General features: G+C 48.1%; 3 protein-coding genes and 1 long non-coding RNA gene across 4 annotated transcripts in view; 3 read left to right on the top strand and 1 right to left on the bottom strand.

Annotated features, from left to right (window-relative positions):
• Window positions 1–98: 98 nt before the first annotated feature.
• Window positions 99–3,847, top strand: Cks1b (CDC28 protein kinase regulatory subunit 1B). The gene is made up of 3 exons (XM_059265681.1): window positions 99–249; window positions 2,685–2,812; window positions 3,350–3,847. The coding sequence occupies exons 1-3, from the start codon at window positions 191–193 to the stop codon at window positions 3,400–3,402; spliced, it is 240 nt and encodes a 79-aa protein (XP_059121664.1). The 5' UTR covers window positions 99–190; the 3' UTR covers window positions 3,403–3,847.
• Window positions 3,848–9,273: 5,426 nt separating this feature from the next.
• Flad1 (flavin adenine dinucleotide synthetase 1) lies at window positions 9,274–17,876 on the top strand. Its single transcript, XM_059265677.1, has 8 exons — window positions 9,274–9,349; window positions 9,782–10,004; window positions 11,940–12,684; window positions 13,383–13,530; window positions 14,620–14,718; window positions 14,803–14,992; window positions 17,441–17,514; window positions 17,657–17,876. Exons 2-8 carry the CDS (start codon window positions 9,924–9,926, stop codon window positions 17,790–17,792), a joined length of 1,473 nt encoding a protein of 490 aa, XP_059121660.1. The 5' UTR covers window positions 9,274–9,349; window positions 9,782–9,923; the 3' UTR covers window positions 17,793–17,876.
• LOC131913200 (uncharacterized) overlaps window positions 11,264–20,214 on the bottom strand; it is a 16,858-nt gene continuing 7,907 nt past the window's right edge. The window contains exons 4-6 of the long non-coding RNA XR_009379834.1: window positions 17,623–17,753; window positions 11,967–12,200; window positions 11,264–11,448 (exon numbers count right to left, since the gene is read on the bottom strand). This is a non-coding gene — a long non-coding RNA (uncharacterized LOC131913200). The remainder of the gene's footprint in view (window positions 11,449–11,966; window positions 12,201–17,622; window positions 17,754–20,214) is intronic.
• Lenep (lens epithelial protein) lies at window positions 17,924–19,957 on the top strand. The gene has a single exon (XM_059265679.1). It carries the CDS (start codon window positions 18,363–18,365, stop codon window positions 18,546–18,548), a length of 186 nt encoding a protein of 61 aa, XP_059121662.1. The 5' UTR covers window positions 17,924–18,362; the 3' UTR covers window positions 18,549–19,957.

Genomic DNA, 20,214 nt, shown 5'->3' with positions numbered 1-20,214 from the left:
ACTCGCGGAGACGCCAATGCAAGCCAATCGGGGACTTCAAAATGGAGCTGTCCCGCCTTCGGCCGGAGAGACCAATAGGAAGTGCAGGCGGTGTGTTTGAAAGCGAGGCCAAAGAGGGTGGGAGCGCGTGCTGCTGGGAGTTGTCTGGAGGCCAGCGGCGCGGGGCTGGGCGCCCGCGGGCAGAGCAGTCATGTCGCACAAACAGATTTACTATTCGGACAAGTACGACGACGAGGAGTTCGAGTACCGGTTAGTGCCGGCGCGGGGAGTACAGCCAGGTTGTGCGCCTTGACACAGGAGAGCACGGGAGGAGTTAGTGACCTAGGCCGGGGGCGGCGGGCGGACGGGGGGGGGGGGGGGGGGAGGGTTGCAGTGTAGAGCCGGCGCGTGCGCAAGAGGTTTGGGTGGGTGGGTGGGTGAATTGGTGCGGTAGCCAAGCGCATGCGCGAAAGGTAACCGGAGGCCTTAAAACAATGAAAGGGGAATTTGGAGTTGGCCGGGTGTTAAATAGAAGCGTGTTGGAATTTACCTTTGGGAATTTTCACATCACTCGCACAACTTGGTTGGTGCAGGTTAATTTGCCTGATAGGAACTGCTCGCTTTACTGAAATTCCAAAGCCTGCCGGGAGAAAGAAAGTAGCCAGAGCGCAGCTGAAAGTTTTGTGCTCACAATGAAAGGACAGTTCCGTAAGAGCGTCACTGTCGGTTATTAGTGTATGAAAAAAGAACAGGAGCGTGGTTGTCAGCCTTGTTTTAGGTAGCGGGTTTGCAGGACTTGAAGTGGCATGAAGACTGTGGACGTAGGTAGATACCCTTCAAATACTTGAGCATTTATGGCGTGCATACAGGTTTCAGGTGTTGTGTTAAGGTGCAAGGTAAGCCGCTACGGTAGTTCACATTTTTAATCTCAGCATTCTGGAAGCCGAGGCTGCAGGGCTGTCGCAAGTTCCAGGCAGTCTGGACATTAGAATGGAATCCTGTCTCGAGACAACAAAGTGTAAAGTAGTGCATGGTCAGTGCTTATGACGGACTTAAAAATCCATGGAATAAGCTGACTTCAGAAAGACTATGACTTCTGGTGTGCTAGAGCTCAGTACAAGTGTGAGGAGAGCATGCGATGGAGGGGGGAGGTTGGGGAAATTTTGCTTAGAGGCACCTCCTGAGATGAGACCCTTAGAACACAGGGAAGAGAAACAGCTTGTGAAGTAGTTATAGTGCCTAAAATGCTGGCTGGATGCCAAGGATTGTAAAGCCATCCTTGCACTGAGTGTGCAAGCATTTTGGGTGTGATAGTGCCAAGGCCGTGAATTGACACTGAAAAAGAAAGACCGGGTTCTGCAAAGGTTGATATTACACTGGTCTGCATTGCTTGTAATACTTAAAGCGACTTGATAATTTGTATCATCGCTCCTTAACTGGAGAACATAAAATGATTATTAGCTTTCCTGTGACTCTTCACTTGTTCTACAGCAGGCACTCTGGAGAATTGGTGTGTATTGACAAACATATAACAATCTTTTTTTTTTTTGGCAAGAAAAACCCAACACCATTTTACTGACATCACCTGGGTCTCAGAAACTAAGCAGGGTCAGGCTGGCTTGTTACTTGGGATGAACAGCCACTTCCTTCTTGGATCCAGTTAACTTTTGTACTGGCTGTTTTCCAGATCTATAAATAAAACATTATACTACATTTTCATGGCTGGGAAACCAGTAGCTTTATCCCCAAGAAGATGTAACTTTTAGCTTAGCGGTGGCATTTTTGTTTAAAAGAAGGTTTTTTGGTTTTTTTAGTTTTTGGTCCTGTACATTGAAGTCACAATTTTGTGCCTGGGACTTGTTAGAATGTAGATTTGTTTCTGATATTTGGACTAGAGTTATGGGGGTGGGGGGCTCTTCTTGTTATCCCTACAAGGGGAGCATTTAGTACGTTTTCATTGAGCTTGATAAACTCTACCTGAGGTAGTCTGAGTCAAATCAGATAACTTTTTTACCATCGACCTTTGATTAGGGAAGCATGGGATTTCCCAAGTATCATAGCATGCTCATACCCTACACCATAATAGACCTTTCCTCTCCACAAAGTAACTTCTTCCTTAACTGGTCTAGAGTGGGTAAAACAGGTAATCAGCTAAATGACTGTAAGGCCTGTGGAATCAGAGAAAATACAAATATCATCAGTGTGTGATATCCAGGTGTTCAAATTGTTCATTAACTTGTGTTTTTGATATTCTCTTATAAAAATTTACAAAACCCAGGTTTCTAGCTGCCTCTACTACACAATATTCCACAGTAAGACTATACAAATTCCCTGATATCAGGAACTAGTTACTGTTTTAGTTTTCTTTCTTTTGGTTTGCTTTGGGTTTTGTTGTTGTTTGTTGCTGGGTTTGTTTTTTTGGCTGTTCCCCTGAGTCGGGTTTCTCTGTGTAGCCAGGAACTCAAGAGACCTACCTACCTGCCTCTCCCTTCCAAGTGCTGGGATTAAAGATGTGCACCACCACTACCCAGCTACTTGCTTGTTTTCACAGATTCTCTATAGCCCAGAATAGCCTCAAAGAACAGGCCATGTCCCTATGAGTGTCAGAATTACAGGTGTGAGCTACCTCTTTGTATATAGGTCAGTGTCTAACGCTGTACTTAAGACTAACACAGACTCTTCACATCCCCATGTTTCTGTTACAGGCATGTCATGTTGCCCAAGGACATAGCCAAGCTGGTCCCTAAAACCCATTTGATGTCGGAATCTGAATGGAGAAATCTTGGTGTTCAGCAGAGTCAGGGATGGGTCCATTATATGATCCATGAACCAGGTCAGTGCCATGTAAAGAAGCTTCATTCTGGCTGAAGGAAGATTACAGACCAAGGCAGTAGATGGGGGAGGGCATCATTACAGGATTCTTTCCCTCAGTGACTGCAAAGAAACGAGAGTGGCAAAGATGGGAGTAAAAACATCCAGGAAGACCAGGGATGGCCTTACTGCAAAAAACAACAAAAAACCGGTAGTCTTTAATTGAGCTGGAGGGTGCCCTTTTCAAGACCACATATACCCTGATTATGGTCTCTGCAAATAACTGGATATGTTCCAAACAAGCACAGGCAATTTTGTTTCTTGTTAAGACACCAGACAAAACTAATAAAGGACACCCCAGGACTGTACACACAACAGAAAAACAATTCTGTACATGGCAGAAAGGGCAAACTTCAGGGACTGCTTCTAAGGCTGTCTGCTTACTTCTTAATTTGTTATGAAGCTTGAGTGGGTGTGGCTGGGGGACACTGGTGGAATACACTATAGACTGTGCTTGAACGGTGTTAGTGCCCTTCTTAGATTTCACTGATTCTTTCAGAACCTCACATCTTACTGTTCCGGCGGCCATTACCCAAGAAGCCAAAGAAATGAAGCTGGCGAACCACCTTTCAGCCTCAAGCTTTACACAGCTGTCCTTACTTCCTACCATCTTCCTGATAGCGTGATTATGTTGCTTTCTTATTTCTCACTCTGATATTTAAAGGATGTTCAATACACTGTTTGAATGTGCTGGTACCTGCTTTGCTTCCTGAGCGGAGCCACCAATGCCACAGCCCTGTCAGATGAGTGTGACCTCAAAGCCCGACTGTGCTCTGTATCCAGCAGGCCATATTTGCCATCTCCCGAAAGCATGTGAAAATCAGATCGTGGCTGTTACAGGGATGGTGTGAATTTGCTGTTGTGGTTTTTACTGTTGGGTATTGTATTTATGGTGACTTATTGGTTTATGTTTCAATGTATTGGAAACTTTCCATTTTATCTGACACATCTCTTCCATGTTACAAACCTTGATTAAAGGAAGTTTTTATACTCTAAAGCTGTGGTTACAAGATCGTCCTATCTGTCATTGTGTGCCCTCTCCCCCATTCCCTCTGAGCCATTCACCATCCTGCAAACAGGTGATGATGTGGAATCGTTCTGATTCTATGCCTTTCAGCTGGATGGTGGGAACTTGGTTCTTTGCAATAATGAGATTTCGTTGGATATTGTAACAACTACTTATAATCTATTTTAATTGGACTTACTATAAAAATATTTCTTGAGGGGCTGGAGAGATGGCTCAGTAGTTAAGAGCACCAGCTGCTCTTCCAGAGGACCCAGGGTCAATTCCCAGCACCCACATGACAGTTCACAACTGTCTGTAACTCCAGTTCCAGGGGATCTGACACCCACCCCCAAGGTACATTTTAAAAAAAAATCATCTTTAAAAAAATTGCTGAAATTGCCAGGTGGTGGTGGCTCACGACTTTAATCCCAGCTCTTGGGAGGCAGAGGCAGGCAGATCTCTGTGAGTTCAAGGCCAGCCTGGTCTACGGAGCAAGTTCCAAGACAGGCTCCAAAGAAGATGCTGAATGTATTTCACTCTGATTACTAGCCTGAGATAATGGTTGTATTGGGACAGCCTTGTCTCATCAAAGCAAACGAACTGTTTCCTACAGTCAAAAGGTGTCATTTACATATTTCCAACATTTGAAGAGCACACAAAGATGCAGGGGGTGGGAGGGTGGAGTGTTAGAACTACCTGGACAGTTTCAAGTACTAATACCCAATAGGAATTCTTTGGAGTGGCTGAAGACATGGCTCAGCAGTTAGGGGCACTCACTGCTCCTTCAGAAGACCTGAGTTCAATTCCCAACACCCATATTGGGGTGCTCAAAACTGCTTGTAACTCCAGTTCCAGGAGATAGAACACTCTCTTGTGATCTCTACAAAGACCAAACACACCTGGCATATACTCTCAGGCGTGAGTTTAAAAAAAAAAAAAAAAAAAAAAATTCTGTAGTATAGACAGTGTAAGAATGTCAAGCAGAACCGGCAGGTGGTGGTGCACACCTTTTATCCCAGCACTAGGGAGGCAGAGGCAGGTCCATAGAGCGCGTTCCAGGACAGCCCAAGCTGTTAAACAGAGAAACTCTGTCTCAAAAAACTAAGACCAAAAAAAAAAACAAAAAAAAAAGGGATAAGCAGGTAGTTATGGCACTAAGCTTTGAGGAAACAGGTATCAACCAGCTAGGTTTGGTTTTTTTTTGGGGGGGCGGGGGGTTGAGACGTGATTTGCTGTTGCTCTTGAAGAAAATCTGCCTTCAGTTCCCAGCACCCACTGGTGGCTTACAACCATCCATAACCACAAAGGTGAACGCGTGGTACAAATACATGGACACAAAACATTTTTACACAAAGAAATACAAACTTCTTTACAAAGGTGGCTTAGCAAGTCACTGGGCAGTGCTGCCACAGGCCTAACCACTTTAAACCCAGAGGTGCAAGGAGAGGACTGTACTGTTTCTCTGCCCTCCACAGATATGCTGTGGCACATGAACCCATACGCACACCCACTCAGTGTTTAAAAACATTTTTCACCAAGTAATAGCATACACTTACATAAGGGAGATTGCCACCCGCTGTTTTGTGGTTTTGTTTTTTTTGTTGTTGGGTTTTTTTTTGGTTTTTCGAGACAGGGTTTCTCTGTGTAGCTTTGAGCCTCTCCTGGAACTCACTTGATAGCCCAGGCTGGCCTCGAACTCACAGATATCCGCCTGGCTCTGACTCCTGAGTGCTGGGATTAAAGGCGTGCGCCACCACCGCCCGGCTGTTTTGTGGTTTTTTGTTTTTGTTTTTTTGAGACTGCCTCTGCCTCCCAAGTGCTGGGATTAACCACTGCATACCTATGCTTTTATTCCTAGTTCAACTGTCTCTGTTTAAAAGTTTTTGCCAGGCAATGGTGGCACACACCTTTAGTTCCAGTACTTGGGAGGCAGAGGGAGGCGGATCTCTGAGTTCAAGGCCAGCCTGGCGTCTAGAGCGAGTTCCGGGACAGCCAGGAGTACAGAGAAACCCCTCGCCAAAAAAAAAAAAAAAAAAAAAATCCTCACACACAGAAAAACTGTTTTAGGTTCATTTGGTTTTCTTGAGACAGGCTCTCACTACGTAGACCAGGCTGGGCCTTGCCTCTGCCTCTCAAGTGCTGAGACTGAAGGTATTCACTACTATGCCCAGCTTCAGATTTGTGTTGTATGTATCAGTATTTTGCCTACACATAGGTATGTTTACTATGTTCCTGGGCATCAGATCCTCTGGAAATGAAGTTATAGATGGTTGTGAGCTACCATGTGAACCCAACCCAGGTCCTCTACAAGAGCAATAAGTGCTCTTAACTGCTGAATTATTTCTCCAAGCTCCCTCAACTCAAAAACCAAATGGTGCGGGCGGTGGTGGCGCACGCCTTTAATCCCAGCACTTGGGAGGCAGAGGCAGGCGGATCTTTGTGAGTTCGAGGCCAGCCTGGTCTACAGAGCGAGATCCAGGAAAGGCACAAAGCTACACAGAGAAACCCTGTCTCAAAAAAAACAAAAAACAAACAAAAAAATCAAATGGTATCCACATCACCTAGAAATGTTCAAAGTACAAATTCTTGGGCACATTGTTCCATGGTATCCTGAGAATTGGGTTCAGCAATGTGTTAACAAGTTCATCAATGGTTCTAAAATGTGCACTTGTTTAGGAAGAAGTCAAATGCCACTTTTAATACAATAAAAATAAATACCACATATTAGGCAGTAAATCATTAGGCAAATGGGTGTTTGGTGGTGTGACAGCTAATACTGGTTGTCAACCTGACTATATCTGGAATGAACTATAATCCAGATATGGAGTGATGCGGATCTTGGGCAGGAAGACAACATGCCTTTAATTCGGACCTTGAGGCTGGAAGGCACACCTTTAATCTGGGCCACACCCTCTGCTGGAATACTATATAAGGACAATGGAAGAAGGAAGGGTGTTCTTTGCCTGCTTGTCCTACCTCCGTCAGCCCATCCATTCCTTCTTTGAGATCCCAGCAGACCAGCTGAGATAGCCAGCCTCGTGGGACTGAGCAGCTCCTAGATTCTTGGACTTTGCATTCATAACTAGCCATTGTTGGACTGCAGCCTGTAAGTCAATTCCAGTAATTTCCTGTGTGTGTGTGTGTGTGTGTGTGTGTGTGTGTGTGTGTGTGTGTGTATAGAGAGAGAGAGAGAGAAAGAGAGATTCGTAAGTCAGAACACTGACTAGAGAACAGGTAGGTGATGAAATGTTTTGCTTTTTATTAATATATTCTTTTAAAAATTACTGTTATTTGCTCATTTTGAGACAGTCTTAACTATGTGGCCTTGGCTGGCCTGGAACTTACTGTGTAGACCAGGATGGCCTCAAACGCAGAGATCCGCTTGCCTCTGCCTCCTGAGTGCTGGGATTAAAGGCTTGCACCACCACTCCCAGCCTAACAATTTTAAACAAGTCTCTAATACTTTCTGGTCACACTCATACCCTCATCCCTTTTTCCTTTTCAGCTGCTCTTACTTTCACTGTAGCACTGTAAGGTTGTTCAGCACCCTTTCCCTCTTCTGAAACTGTATCCAACATATACTTTTGTTTTTCAGTCCTGGGATATGAACCCAGATTCTCAGGTTAGACCAGTGTTCACCACTAAGCCACATCACCAACATGTTCCCCACATGTTAAGAGATTTAAATGGATTTTTGTGGAGTAAAATATGGTCAGCTGGAGTTTAGCATGCCTCCAAGTCACCGCTGAAATTCCCAGGGGAAATGTAGATCTCAGGCCCCATCCAAACCTGCTGGATCATAATTTACATCCTAAAAGCATCCTAGGGCTACTGAGGTGGTTCAACAGGTAAAAGGTAAAACCATGCCACCCAAGTCGGACCGCCTGAGTTGGATCCCAGAACCCATGAAAGGAGAGAACGGACCCGCTACACCTACAATGATAGTAAAAACTTTTTTTTTTTTCCGCTACACCTACAATGATAGTAAAAACTTTTTTTTTTTTTTTTTTTTTTTTTTTTGGTTTTTCGAGACAGGGTTTCTCTGTGTAGCTTTGCGCCTTTCCTGGAACTCGCTTTGGAGACCAGGCTGGCCTCGAACTCACAGAGATCCGCCTGGCTCTGCCTCCTGAGTGCTGGGATTAAAGGTGTGCGCCACCACCGCCCGGCAGTAAAAACTTTTAAAAAGATCCCAGATGATTAGTTTATAAACTATTTTCCCCAGCACCAGAAAGGGTGGAGGGGCACGGAAACAGTTATAAGATAGGATGATGTGATATTCAAAGTGAGTACAAGATAATCCTACCTACCCGGTCTCCTTACAGGGACCATCACTGACAAGTATTATACACCGAGAATCTAATTATACACTTGTTCTTCTGGAGGGGGGTGGAACAGGAAAGGGTTGTGGTTTTTGTTTGTTTGTTTTTGTTTTTGGAGACAAGGTTTCTCTGTGTAGTGTTGGTGCCTGTCCTGGAACTCACTCTGTAGACCAGGCTGGCCTCGAACTCACAGAGATCAGCCTGGCTCTGCCTCCCAAGTGCTGGGATTAAAGGCGTGCGCCACCACCGCCCGCGTGTTTTTTAACTTTTAATGTCAAAGAAGTTTAAGTAATTTTTTTCCCCTTTATACTAGAAACAAAGGCCCACACCATGCCACTCACACCTGCGCAATATCCATCCCAGAGACTCAGGCGGGGAGGGGGTATGGCAGCAAGATGTCTTGAGCTCATCTTGAACCTTAAATGTTAGAGGTAAAGCCGGGCGGTATTGCACGCCTTTAATCCCAGCGGCAGGTGGATGTCGAGTTCGAGGCCCGTCTGGTCTACAGCGAGTTCCAGAACAGCCAAGGCTACCCAGAGAAACCCTGTCTCGAAAAGTAAAAGAGCAAAGTCTTGTGACACCAATATCAGCTCCTGATCCCTTCGCCTAGAACTAGCCTTAGCTAAGGAAAACATTAAAGAGCACACGGGATAAAAATGCAGCGAGGTCTGGTAGCGCACGCCCTGAATCCCAGCACTCTGCAGGAAGAGGCAGAGTTCGAGGCCAAGCGGATCTATACAAATAAGTTCCAGGGCCACATACTGGGACCCTGCCTAAATGTATTTGAATGAAACAGAATCAGACCTTCATTTTCTTCCAGTACTATAAAGTGGCACCCCACAGTCCGTCCTTAACGAACCTCCCACCAAGCCCCTTTCGCGTCCCAAACCCTAAGTCCCACCCTCCACGGGCAAAGACCAGGCCCCTATTTTTATTTCCGGGCAGCGATGACCACGTGGTGTTACCAATAACAACTTAGCATTTCCTCCAGCCTCTAGATAATTCGCGTAAGCGACTGCCCGCTAGACCAATAGAACCATGGATAGGAATAAGCAACAGCCAGAATAACCAATCAGCATGAAGGGTTGTAAGGCGGGACTTTGAGTACGGAAGCTGTTGTAGGACATGCGGAAAGGAAAGAGTGAAGGACCCCGTGAAGGGGCAAAATAGGCAGGTGAGACGATAGGAGGTCAGTGATGTGAAGCCTGGTGAGATAAACAGATTTCGGGCTAGAAAGGGTGCAGAAGTAGGTTGAGTTCTAGTCGGTGGCAGGGGTGGAGGGAGAGAAGGAATGCATTTAAAGGGGCCCGAGGCCCAGAATAAGGTAGACATTTAAAGGGACAGGGGCCCCGAAGAGAAGAGAGAGACATTTAAAGGTGCAGATAACCCAGATAGAACAAATTCCAGACCTGCTCGGCAGACGGAGAGATCTAAAGTGGTAGGTCTTGGAAGGACATGGCACTTTAAGGGAATAGGAATCAAGACGCTTTTAGGAGCCTGGGGCTTGAGAATACGTTAAAGAGGCCGAAGAAAAGGAAGATTGAGCCTTCCTCTAAGAAGGAAGGTACACTTCTGCCCTCTCCGTTGTCTTTTCTGGCTCTCCCAGGTTTCCTTGACCCCCGACTCTGTATTCATTCTATGGCCCTCAGTGTCCTGTAGACCTGGCGGCCCCTCAGTGCTTACGGCCCCTATTTGGGGTTCAGAGTGGCTACTGGAGAGCCTTGCAAAAGATCAGAGAGGGCAAGACCATGGCATCTAGGGCCTCTGAACTTCCTCCAGGACGCAGCGTGACGGCGGGCATCATCATTGTTGGAGATGAGATCCTTAAGGTGTGTCTAGAACTGAAGAGGGGAAGGTCGGAAGGTCGTGGTAATTCATCCCTTACTGAGGGCTTTCTTTCTGGTGAAATGTGGTGAACCAGGGTGGGAATCCTCTTGTTTGTCAAAATAGGGCCCTGTAGTGAGTCTCAACGTACTGGAGGAAAAGTGACCCTTCTGTTTTTCTGTTGAAAGATGGGTAGCGACTTCCCTACAACTTACGATGTGGGGAGAGCCACCCCACAATTACAGGAGGAACAGTAAGTAGCGGAAGCACCGGTGTAATTAATGTGTATCCAGCCTATTGGCAAGTTATTCAAAGAGCTCAGCAGACTGGATAGGCGAGCTAGAAGGAAGGTACTAGAAGAGAGGACTCTATTCTGGATGATCAGGGGTATTACTAGAGGATATGGCAGGCATAGGTTTGTACCAGTAATTTTGTCCTGATCTTTTTTAGTGTTTACTAGAGGCTGGCATGTACTTATATATTACATGTGGCCTTACAAACTCGAACAATTTCATGAAGTTGGGGTTTTTATGACAAATCACATTAGATTATGAAACAGCCTCAAAGAGGTGAGAAACTTGCCCAAGGTCACAAGCCTACAAAGTGCTAGAAGCATGGTGGCACATACCTTTAGTCTCAGCACTTGGAAGGCAGAAGCAGGTGGATTTCTGTGAGTTTGAGGCCAGCCTAGTTTACATAGTGAGTTCCAGGACAGCCGGGACTACACAGAGAGACCCTGTCTCTAAATAAATAAAAGGAAGAAAATGGTAGAGATGGAATTCTAGCCCAATTCTTACTCCAGACTTTCTGAGACAGGATCTGACTGAGTAGCCCTGGCTGTCCTGGAACTCATTATGTAGACCAGACTGGCCTTGAACTCACAAAGATCCACCTGGCTCTACCTCCAGGGTGCTGGGATTAAAGATCTGTACCACTATGCCAGGCTTAAAGGTTTTTATTTTATGTTTATGTGTGTCTGTGTGTATCCGAGAATGCCCACTGAGGCCAGAAGGAGGTAGGAGATTCCCTGGAGTGGGACTACTGTGAGCTGCCCAGTGCCGGTGCTGGGGACCAAACCTAGAAAAGCAGCAAGCACTCTTCACTGCTGAGCTATCTATCCCTTCAACTCCGGAACATAAACGTTCCCATTTATTTTATTTTGAGATTGAGACAGGGTCCAACGCAAACTCCTAACTAGTCACCCCTCTCTAGAGAAGTAGACGCTACGCTAGGAAAGAAGACAGGGCACACAACATAGCCAGCCTTTAATGATTGCAAAAGGATTTGAACTTTATTCTGTATGCATTTGGAAACAACACGTGTTTTTGAGCACAGAAGTGATTCAGTGATCGCCGTGGCACATTAGAAAGGTTCCTTAGAGGACAGGGAACAGAGCATAGTGGCTGGAGGCTGTCAGCATTGTCCGGGGGAAAGGTGCTAAGGCCCAGCCTAAAGGAAGTGAAAACAGCAAAGAGAGAAGGTGCTGAGGATGTTCAGAAGTGGAGTTGACAACGTAAAAGACCTGACTGACCATGGGCAGTGTCTGGGATGCCACTGAGCCGAACAGCAATACCCAGGGACGCGGTGAGACTGCCCAATAGGCACTTGAAGCCAGGGACTAAAACTGAAAGGGCCACACAGAATTAATGATTGAGTTTATAAATATAGGTGAGGTGTCAGGATCAAACTGCAGAATTGACAACCAAATCTGTAAATGCACGTGAGGTCAGGATGAATCGGTAGCAAAGCAGCCCCGAGGAGAATCTCCTCTTCTCTCCATTCAAATGGATTTCCTCACTCCTCTTCCCATTCCAGGCTCCTTGGCAGCCTAAGGAGGCACCCCCCAAAACAGATCACCCCATCACTAGACAGATGTAGCTCTCTCCCCCTCTGCCCTTCATCCCCCAGCACTGACAGTCTTATCCTTCCTCCGATCCTAGGGACACACTCAAGACACCAACACTTACTTTCTGTGCCGGACACTGCGCTCCCTGGGGGTCCAGGTTTGCCGAGTCTCTATTGTACCTGATGAGGTAGCCACCATTGCAGCTGAGGTCACCTCATTCTCCAGCCGCTTCACTCATGTCCTCACTGCAGGAGGCATCGGCCCCACTCATGACGATGTAACATTTGAGGCAGTGGCACGGGCCTTTGGGGAGGAGCTCAAACCACACCCTGAGCTCCAAGCAGCCATCAAAACCCTAGGAGGGGAGGGTTGGGAGAAGCTGTCGATGGTGCCCTCCTCTGCCCGCCTGCATTATGGCACAGATCCGCGCACGGGCCAGCCCTTCAGGTTCCCGCTGGTCTCTGTCCGAAATGTCTACCTCTTCCCAGGAATTCCGGAGCTGCTGCGGCGAGCCTTGGAGGGACTGAAAGGACTGTTCCAAAACTCAGCTGTGCAGTTCCACATGAAGGAGTTGTATGTGGCTGCTGCCGAGGGCTCTATCGCCTCCGTCCTAACTGAGGCCCAGGCCCACTTTGGGCGTAGGCTTAACCTGGGCTCCTACCCTGACTGGGGCAGCAACTACTACCAGGTGAAGCTGATTCTAGACTCCGAGGAAAAAGAGCCCTTGGAGGAATGCCTGGCCTATCTGACCGCACATCTGCCGCAGGGATCCCTGGTCCCCTACCTGCCCAATGCTGTTGAGCAGGCTAGTGAGGCTGTATACAAACTCGCGCAGTCAGGTAGGAGTCTCCCTGGGGAAGGCAGTGTGGACCAGAGTCTGGGTTCTCCGCTAGATCTAGAAATGCTTGTCGAGGGCTCCCCACAGATCCAGGGAAAAGTAGAAGAGGATTGCTGTTGATCCATGCGTTCTTCCAGTAACTACTGATTACCACCTTTCACCAGCACTGTGCTGGATGTTGGGGTTGTTACAGCTTATCAGAACAGGGGTGCGCTACCTTGAGGAGTAACGTTTCAACAAAATGGGTTAGCTGTAAACAGGTGATTGTAGGTGAGGTAATGAGGCCGAAGCGGATTCCACCCCAGAGATAGCAGCTTTGATCTTGGGTCAGAGAAAAAGGGTCCTTGAACAAATGACAAAAACCTGAGAGACGAGGATTTGGTTGGACCTGGAGGTGGGCGAGAACAATGTGAAAGGAGGCTGGAAGAAAGCAGATGGAGCTGCAGAGGATGAAAGGAAATCCGAGCACCCCATCCTCCCACCCCTCAGTCCCTGCCCCAGAGGCAAGACTAACACCAAGGTCATGTGAGGTGGGGTTGAGGAGCAGGCAGGAAGACAGACAATGCAGGGCAGCATGAAGGAGTTGGATTTAACCCCAGAACACTGGGAAGATAGTGAAAACTTTTAAGCAAGGGTACCATGACTTCTGTGACAGCCATGTTTACCTAGTTGACATTCTCTTCCCTGTGTATATGGCAGGATCTTCTCTGGGGAAGAAGGTAGCAAGTGCCCTACAGACCATTGAGACTGCCCTCGATAGATACCACCTCTCCAAGCTCTGTGTGGGCTTCAATGGTGGCAAGGACTGTACCGCACTCCTCCACCTCTTCCATGCAGCTGTGCAGAGGTAAGCCTACCCCTGGGAGCTGAGGTTCCAGAAATACCTACTCAGAACCTCGAGCTCTCAATCTCATTTCTGAAAATGAAAAAGTGTGCACAGGTGGAGGTTGGGAGGAAGGTAGCTGGGTAGTCGAGTACAGCCATTCCCCCACCATATTTATTGAGCATCTGATGTATGTCTGACCCTGGGTCTAGGTGTGTAGTCAACAACCATCCCCCACCACAGGGAAGTCACAGTCCAGTTGTGCAGGTGAGATTTACCAGAAGTCATATGACCTGGTAGCAGTCCTAGCAGTCAGGGGAGAGGCAGTGACAGTGCCTCATCTGAGCTCAGAAACTGGAGGCTAGCCTAGGGAGTGTTCGCTATGTGTATGCACCTCATAGGAGCCTTGGTCAGAAGAGTGCTGGAGCCTCAGGGCCTGGAGTTACAGATGGGTTGTAGGTCACTGTATGGGGTCTGGGAATGGAACCCAGGTCCTCTGCAAGAGCAACAAGTGCTTTTAATTGCTGAACTAACTCTTCAGCCCATGGGGTTTTTTTTAAAGCTCTTTCTTGGTGGTACATGTCTGTTTATTTTCATCTTAGAATAACAGAAATGATGCTTAGTTTGAGAGCAGAGTGAAACAGGTAAACTGGCACATACCTATGACCCCAGCCCTCAAGATGCTAAAGCAGGATTGTAAGTTTAAGGCCAGCTGCTACATAATGAATTATAGGACAGCCTGGGCGAACACAGCAAGACCCTGGCTCAAAACAAAAGGATAAGAGATCAGAGTGGGCTTCTCAGTGGAAGTGGGTCTGGGTCTGCTGAAAGGATGAGTACTGGGCGGCAGTGATGCACGCTTTAATCCCAGCGCTCAGGAGGCAGAAGTACTCAGATCTCTGTGAGTTCAAGACCAGCCTGGTGTACAGAGTGAGTTGCAGGACAGCCAGGGCTACTTTATCTCGAGAAAAGAAAAAAAAAAAAAAAAAAAAAAAAGGAGAGGGTTTGGGGAGAAAGTGGTGGGTGTTGATCCTAGGAGCCAAACAGAATACTGAACTCTGGAGAGCAACTTTGCTGTCCACCGTGACAAGTCTGGATCCTTACTCTCCCCAGGAAATTTCCTGATGTTCCAAAACCTCTCCAGATCCTGTACATCCATAGCATCTCCACTTTCCCTGAGTTGGAACAGTTTCTACAAGACACCATCAAGAGGTATTGGGACCTGGAAGTTTGGGCTCCACGAGGGCCTTGGCAGTACCTACTCTGACCCTCGTCTCTGTCCTCTTCCTTCCTAAGGTATAACCTGCAGGTGTTAGAAGCTGAGGGTGACATGAAGCAGGCCCTGGGTGAACTTCAGGAACGGCACCCCCAGCTGGAGGCTGTCCTGATGGGCACCCGACGGACCGACCCCTACTCTTGTAGTCTCAGCAGCTTCAGTCCCACCGACCCTGGCTGGCCTTCCTTCATGCGCGTCAACCCACTGCTGGTAATGCGACAGGACTGTGCCTTGGTCCCTCTGTGCCGTCCCCTTGCCCACTGGGAGGAGGCTAGAGCCCAGGGGTTCCGTCTCCCAAGGGAGGCAGTGCTCTTTGTTCATTCATCCTTTTGACCAGCGTTGAGCACTAACTGAGTGACAGGCATTGTGCTTTTCACCGTGGTCAAAACAGTGGGCTGGGCCTGTGCAATCCAATATTCTAAGTTGGAAATAGTATTATATCCAATATTATAGTAGTCATGTTCATACTTGAACTGAAATTGAAATGAAATCTAGGTCATGGGGCTGAGGGTGTAGCTCATTTGAAATAGTGCTTGCCCAGCACACCTGAAAATCATGTATGGCGGCTCATGCCTATGATTCCTCCCTTCAGGAGAATTAGAGGTTCAAGGCCAGAGCTGGCAAGATGGCTCCGTCAGTAAAGGCACTTGCTGCCAAATCTGATGACCTCACTTGATCTCCAGGCCCCACATGGTAGAAGAGAACTGACTCCCACAGCTTGCCCTTTGACCGCACACATTCCCTACGCACGCGCACACGCGCGCACGCACACGCGCGCACGAACGCACACGCACGCACACGCACGCATGCACGCGCACGCATGCACGCACACGCATACACACACACGCATACACACACACGCATACACACACGCATACACACACACGCATACACACACACATACACACACATACACACACACACACATACACACACACACACATACACACACATACACATACACACACATACACACACACACATACACACACACACATACACACACACACACACATACACACACACACATACACACACACACATACACACACACACATACACACACACATACACACACACACATACACACACACATACACACACACATACACACACATACACATACACACACACATACACACACACACATACACACACACACACACACATACACACACACATACACACACATACACATACACACACACATACACACACACACACACATACACACACACACACACATACACACATACACACATACACACACACACACACACATACACACATACACACATACACACACACACACACACACACATACACATACACATATACACACACACACACACACATACATATACACACACAGACACACACTATAATTTTTTAAGGTTCAAGGTAAGTCTTGGCTACATTGTGAGTTTGAGGCCAGTCTAGGCATAGAAGACCCTGTTTCAAAAATAGAAAGGAAAAAAATACAAATAATTAAGACCACTGAGAGGCTGAGGAAAGATGACTGTGTGACTTCAAGCCCGGCCTGCACTACATAGTGACTTCTAGGCCAGCCTGGGTAAAACACTGTCTAAAGAAAACAAAAGCCCTGAACTATTTACTTTCAAAAGGTGAAATTTATGGCATGTGATTCATAATGTCTTTTTTTTTTTTACTTAGATAAAATTTAAAAGTAAGTTCTTAGGTCTGGGGGTGGGCTCAGTTGGTAGAGTACTTGCCTAGCTTGTAGAAAGCTCTAGGTTCAACCCCCAGTACCACATAAACTGGGATGGAGCTCCGTTGGTGGAGTGCTTCCCTGGATACACAAAGCCCTGGTTCGGTGTCCAGTACCTCCCTACCAAAGCCCGCTCATCACCCACCTGCCTTCTGTTTCACCACTCTAGGCACATACCACAGGGGACTTGGGAGTGGTATGAGGGACAGAAGTTAAGGTCATTCCCAGCTGTCGAGTGGGTGCAAGGCCAGCCTACGATGTGTAAGGCATGCCTGGTGGCACACACCTCAACTCCCAGCAGGTGGGAAAATAAGGCAAGAGGATGGCCATCTTGAGAACTGCATGAGCTACATAGTAAGACCCTGCCAGGAGGAGAGGAGAAAATCACTTCTTAAATATGTGTATGGGTGTTTGGCCTGCATGTATGTCTGAGTACCATATGCTTGAGTTGGCTAGAAGAGAATGTCAGATTCCCCGGAACTAGAGTTACAGATGGTTGTGAGCCACCATGTGGGCGCTAGGAATTGAACCTGGGTCCTCAGTGCGCTTAACTCCTGAGCCATTTCTCCAGACCAAAAACTGACTTCTTAAGTTATACTAGCTACATTTCAAATGCCCGCAATAAGAGACAATATGGGCTGGACACTTCCACCATGGCAGAAAGCTCTAGACTTAAACCCAGTCCTTCCCCATCCTGGAGCTTCTACCACAGCGGCAGGTGGCTGTGGAATGGGAACTGGCAGGGGGTAAGGACTTTCTCCGGCTCTCTACTTAAAGCCTGCCTACACAGAGCAAGCAAGGTACAGCAGAGATCGGATAACAAGCCTTCTCCAAGGCCAAGGGGAACAAAAGTATCTTTGGTGGGTCCAACCCCAGGATGGCAGTGGTAGGTGTGAGGAGACTTCTAGTGACTGATTGTCATTTCCCAGGACTGGAGCTACAGAAACATCTGGGATTTTCTGCGTCAACTGTTTGTCCCGTACTGTATCCTGTATGACCGAGGGTAAGGCTGGTGTGTGTGTGTGTGTGTGTGTGTGTGTGTGTGTGTGTGTGTGTGTGTGTGTGGAGGGGGTGAGGGGACTGAGGGGACGCTGGAATAAGGAGAACCCACCTATTATCCACGTGCTCCTGTTTCAACACTCCAGGTACACATCACTGGGGAGTCAGGAGAACACAGTGCAGAACCCGGCCCTGAAGTGCCTGAGCCCAGGAGGGCGCTTCATCTACCGTCCAGCATACCTGCTGGAGAATGAAGAGGAGGAAAGGAATAACCGCACGTGATCTTACACCAGCTGGGGATAAGACGGAGGGTGGGGAGCAGGCGCGGGAAATATTGTCTGTCGTGTCAGTAAATCGTACCTCACACACTGGTGTTGGTGCCTGTTGCTCTGGCTGTACCTTCCTGCTTCAAGGTCAAGGGAAGCAGAAGTGGACCAAGGCTGCCAGCTCTGCCTGGCAGTGCTCACTCGGGCCCAGGAGTCCAGTAGAACATACTGGAAAGGAGCTGCTAGGGATGACTCTCAGTGTCAGCCTTAGCCAGAGCTACCAAACGGGAGAAGGCAATCAGGACTGCCAGCCATTAGGAATGGGCAACTGGGCAGAGGCCTGCCTGCTTGGAAGGGAAGCTGAACTCTCCTCACTGTGGAGAATGAAAGATGGAGTGGCCAAGCCCTCCCTTCTCACCACCACCATCCCTGTCTGTAGGGCTGACTCAGCCTGTTCAAGGCCCAGAACCATCTTTTGCTAGACCCCAGAGCCTTTGTCTCTAGTCATGAGGTCTGAGGGGGTGGGGACAGTGGATAAAAGGCCCTAAAGGCAGCGTCCACACCCTTCCACCGAGCTGCTGGCCACATGAAGCCACCAATGCAACCCCTAACCCAGGCCCTGCCCTTCTCTCTTGGAAATGTCCTTCGAGGAACTGGTCTCCAGGTGCCTGTCGTTAAGATGGGCACAGGGTGGGAGGGCTTACATCGAATTCTGAAGGAAGTTGCCTACATCCTCCTCTGTTGTTGGTGTATCAAGGAACTGCTGGATTAGCGGTGGCAGGGAACATCTGTCACCCCTGACGCCCAGACCTGCATCACTCAGGTGGGACGGGGAGGGTGCACATCAGGTGTGGCTGCAGCTTCTATGGTGGAACCTGCAGCCCAGCTCTCCCATCTTTTCTGTAGCTCGAAGACCCCTGGAGCCGGCTGGTCTTCACCAAGGATGGCCTCCAACAAGTGAAGAGGGAAATGTGGACCCTGCTTTGAGTTGTCCATCTGTCTGGCCTGCCTCATCCTGGGGCACCCATCCCCAGCTCCCGTCTCTGGCCTACTTCTGGTAGGCACGAGCTTGGCTTGCTGGCTAAGACTCCAACAAGATTGCAGCAGGATCTAGTACTCCTCCAAAATTGGCACAGTGGGCCCACCAACTCAGATGATTGATCTTACCATGTACTTGAAGAACCAGGAATGGACTGCCCCTAAGATCTCTGATAATCACAGAACTAAACATATAATAAATGAGCCTTGAGGCCAAAAATTCTAAACGTCTAATGCGCCCCCAGAAAGGGCTTTAGAGCCAGGGTGCAGGGCAAGGAAGAAGGGTGGATCTCTGGAGAAGTGAGACTGATAACCAGGTTTGCTGACTCTGGTGCGGGGGTAGAAGAGGCAAACGGAACGGCCAGGTTCCTCCCAGCCTCTGTGTAGGGTGGGCAGAATGGGCAGAGCCTTCTTCTGTGAGGCCCAGGGTGCTAGGATGGGGATCCAAAAGACTCAGCCTTTTTCCAAATAGGTGTGACCTGGGAAGCTCCCTGTCTCTAAGGATCACGGGGACCATACTGAGCTAGTCCCCAGCTTGTGGAAGGAGTCCCAGTTCAGACACAGCTGACAGAGTGGTCACACCAGTCCTTCAAGCCTGTCCCAGCACACCTCATTCAGGACACAGTCTGAGGAAGTAGGTTGACTCCTCACTTCCCCTCAGCTGCCACCAACATACGCTTTCCTTCCATCAAGGAGTTGATGGACGCGTATAGAGTTGGTTCAGACCTGTCACACCCTCACCTACGCGTGCCCCTCGCCCTCTCTCTTAGCACTCAGCCTAGCCATCGCCCACCTCTCCTGCAACACTGACCTGGAGCTAGTGCGTAGTTCCTCTGCCTCCCTCTCTGGAGCCAGCTCTTCCTTAGCCTTGTTCTTCTCAACTCCCTTTTCTCTGGGCCTTTTGGTTTTTGTTTATTGTTGGTTGTCTGGTTGGTTGGTTGAGTTGGTGTTGTGGACTGAGCCCAGGGCTTTGCACCTACTGAACATGCCATACCATAGCCTGACTTTTGTCGTCATACGGATACTTCGTGCACTGGTTGTGGTGACTCACACTACCTCAGCACTTGGGAGGCAGAGGCAAGCAGATTTTGAGACCAACCTGATCTACACAGCAAGTTCTAGGCCAGCCAGGGCTACACAGTGAGACGCTCTCTAAAAATAAATAAATGAATAAATATATTTGTTTGTTTGTTTGTTTTTCAAGATGGGGTTTCTCTGTGTAACAGATCCCTGGCTGTCCCGGAACTCACTTTGCAGACCAGGCTGGCCTGGAACTCACAGAGATCTGACCACCTCTGCCTTCCAAGTGCTGGGATTAAAGGTGTGCCACCACACCCAGCATAAATAACTAAATAATTTGTAAAGAAATACTATATGCCTGGGTGCTCAGGAAGCTGGGA

This window comes from Peromyscus eremicus, chromosome 6, assembly GCF_949786415.1.
Source record: "Peromyscus eremicus chromosome 6, PerEre_H2_v1, whole genome shotgun sequence".
In the NCBI taxonomy this organism is placed as follows: domain Eukaryota; kingdom Metazoa; phylum Chordata; class Mammalia; order Rodentia; family Cricetidae; genus Peromyscus; species Peromyscus eremicus.
Note: the sequence above shows the minus strand (reverse complement) of the source record. Positions and strands in the feature narration are given on the sequence as shown.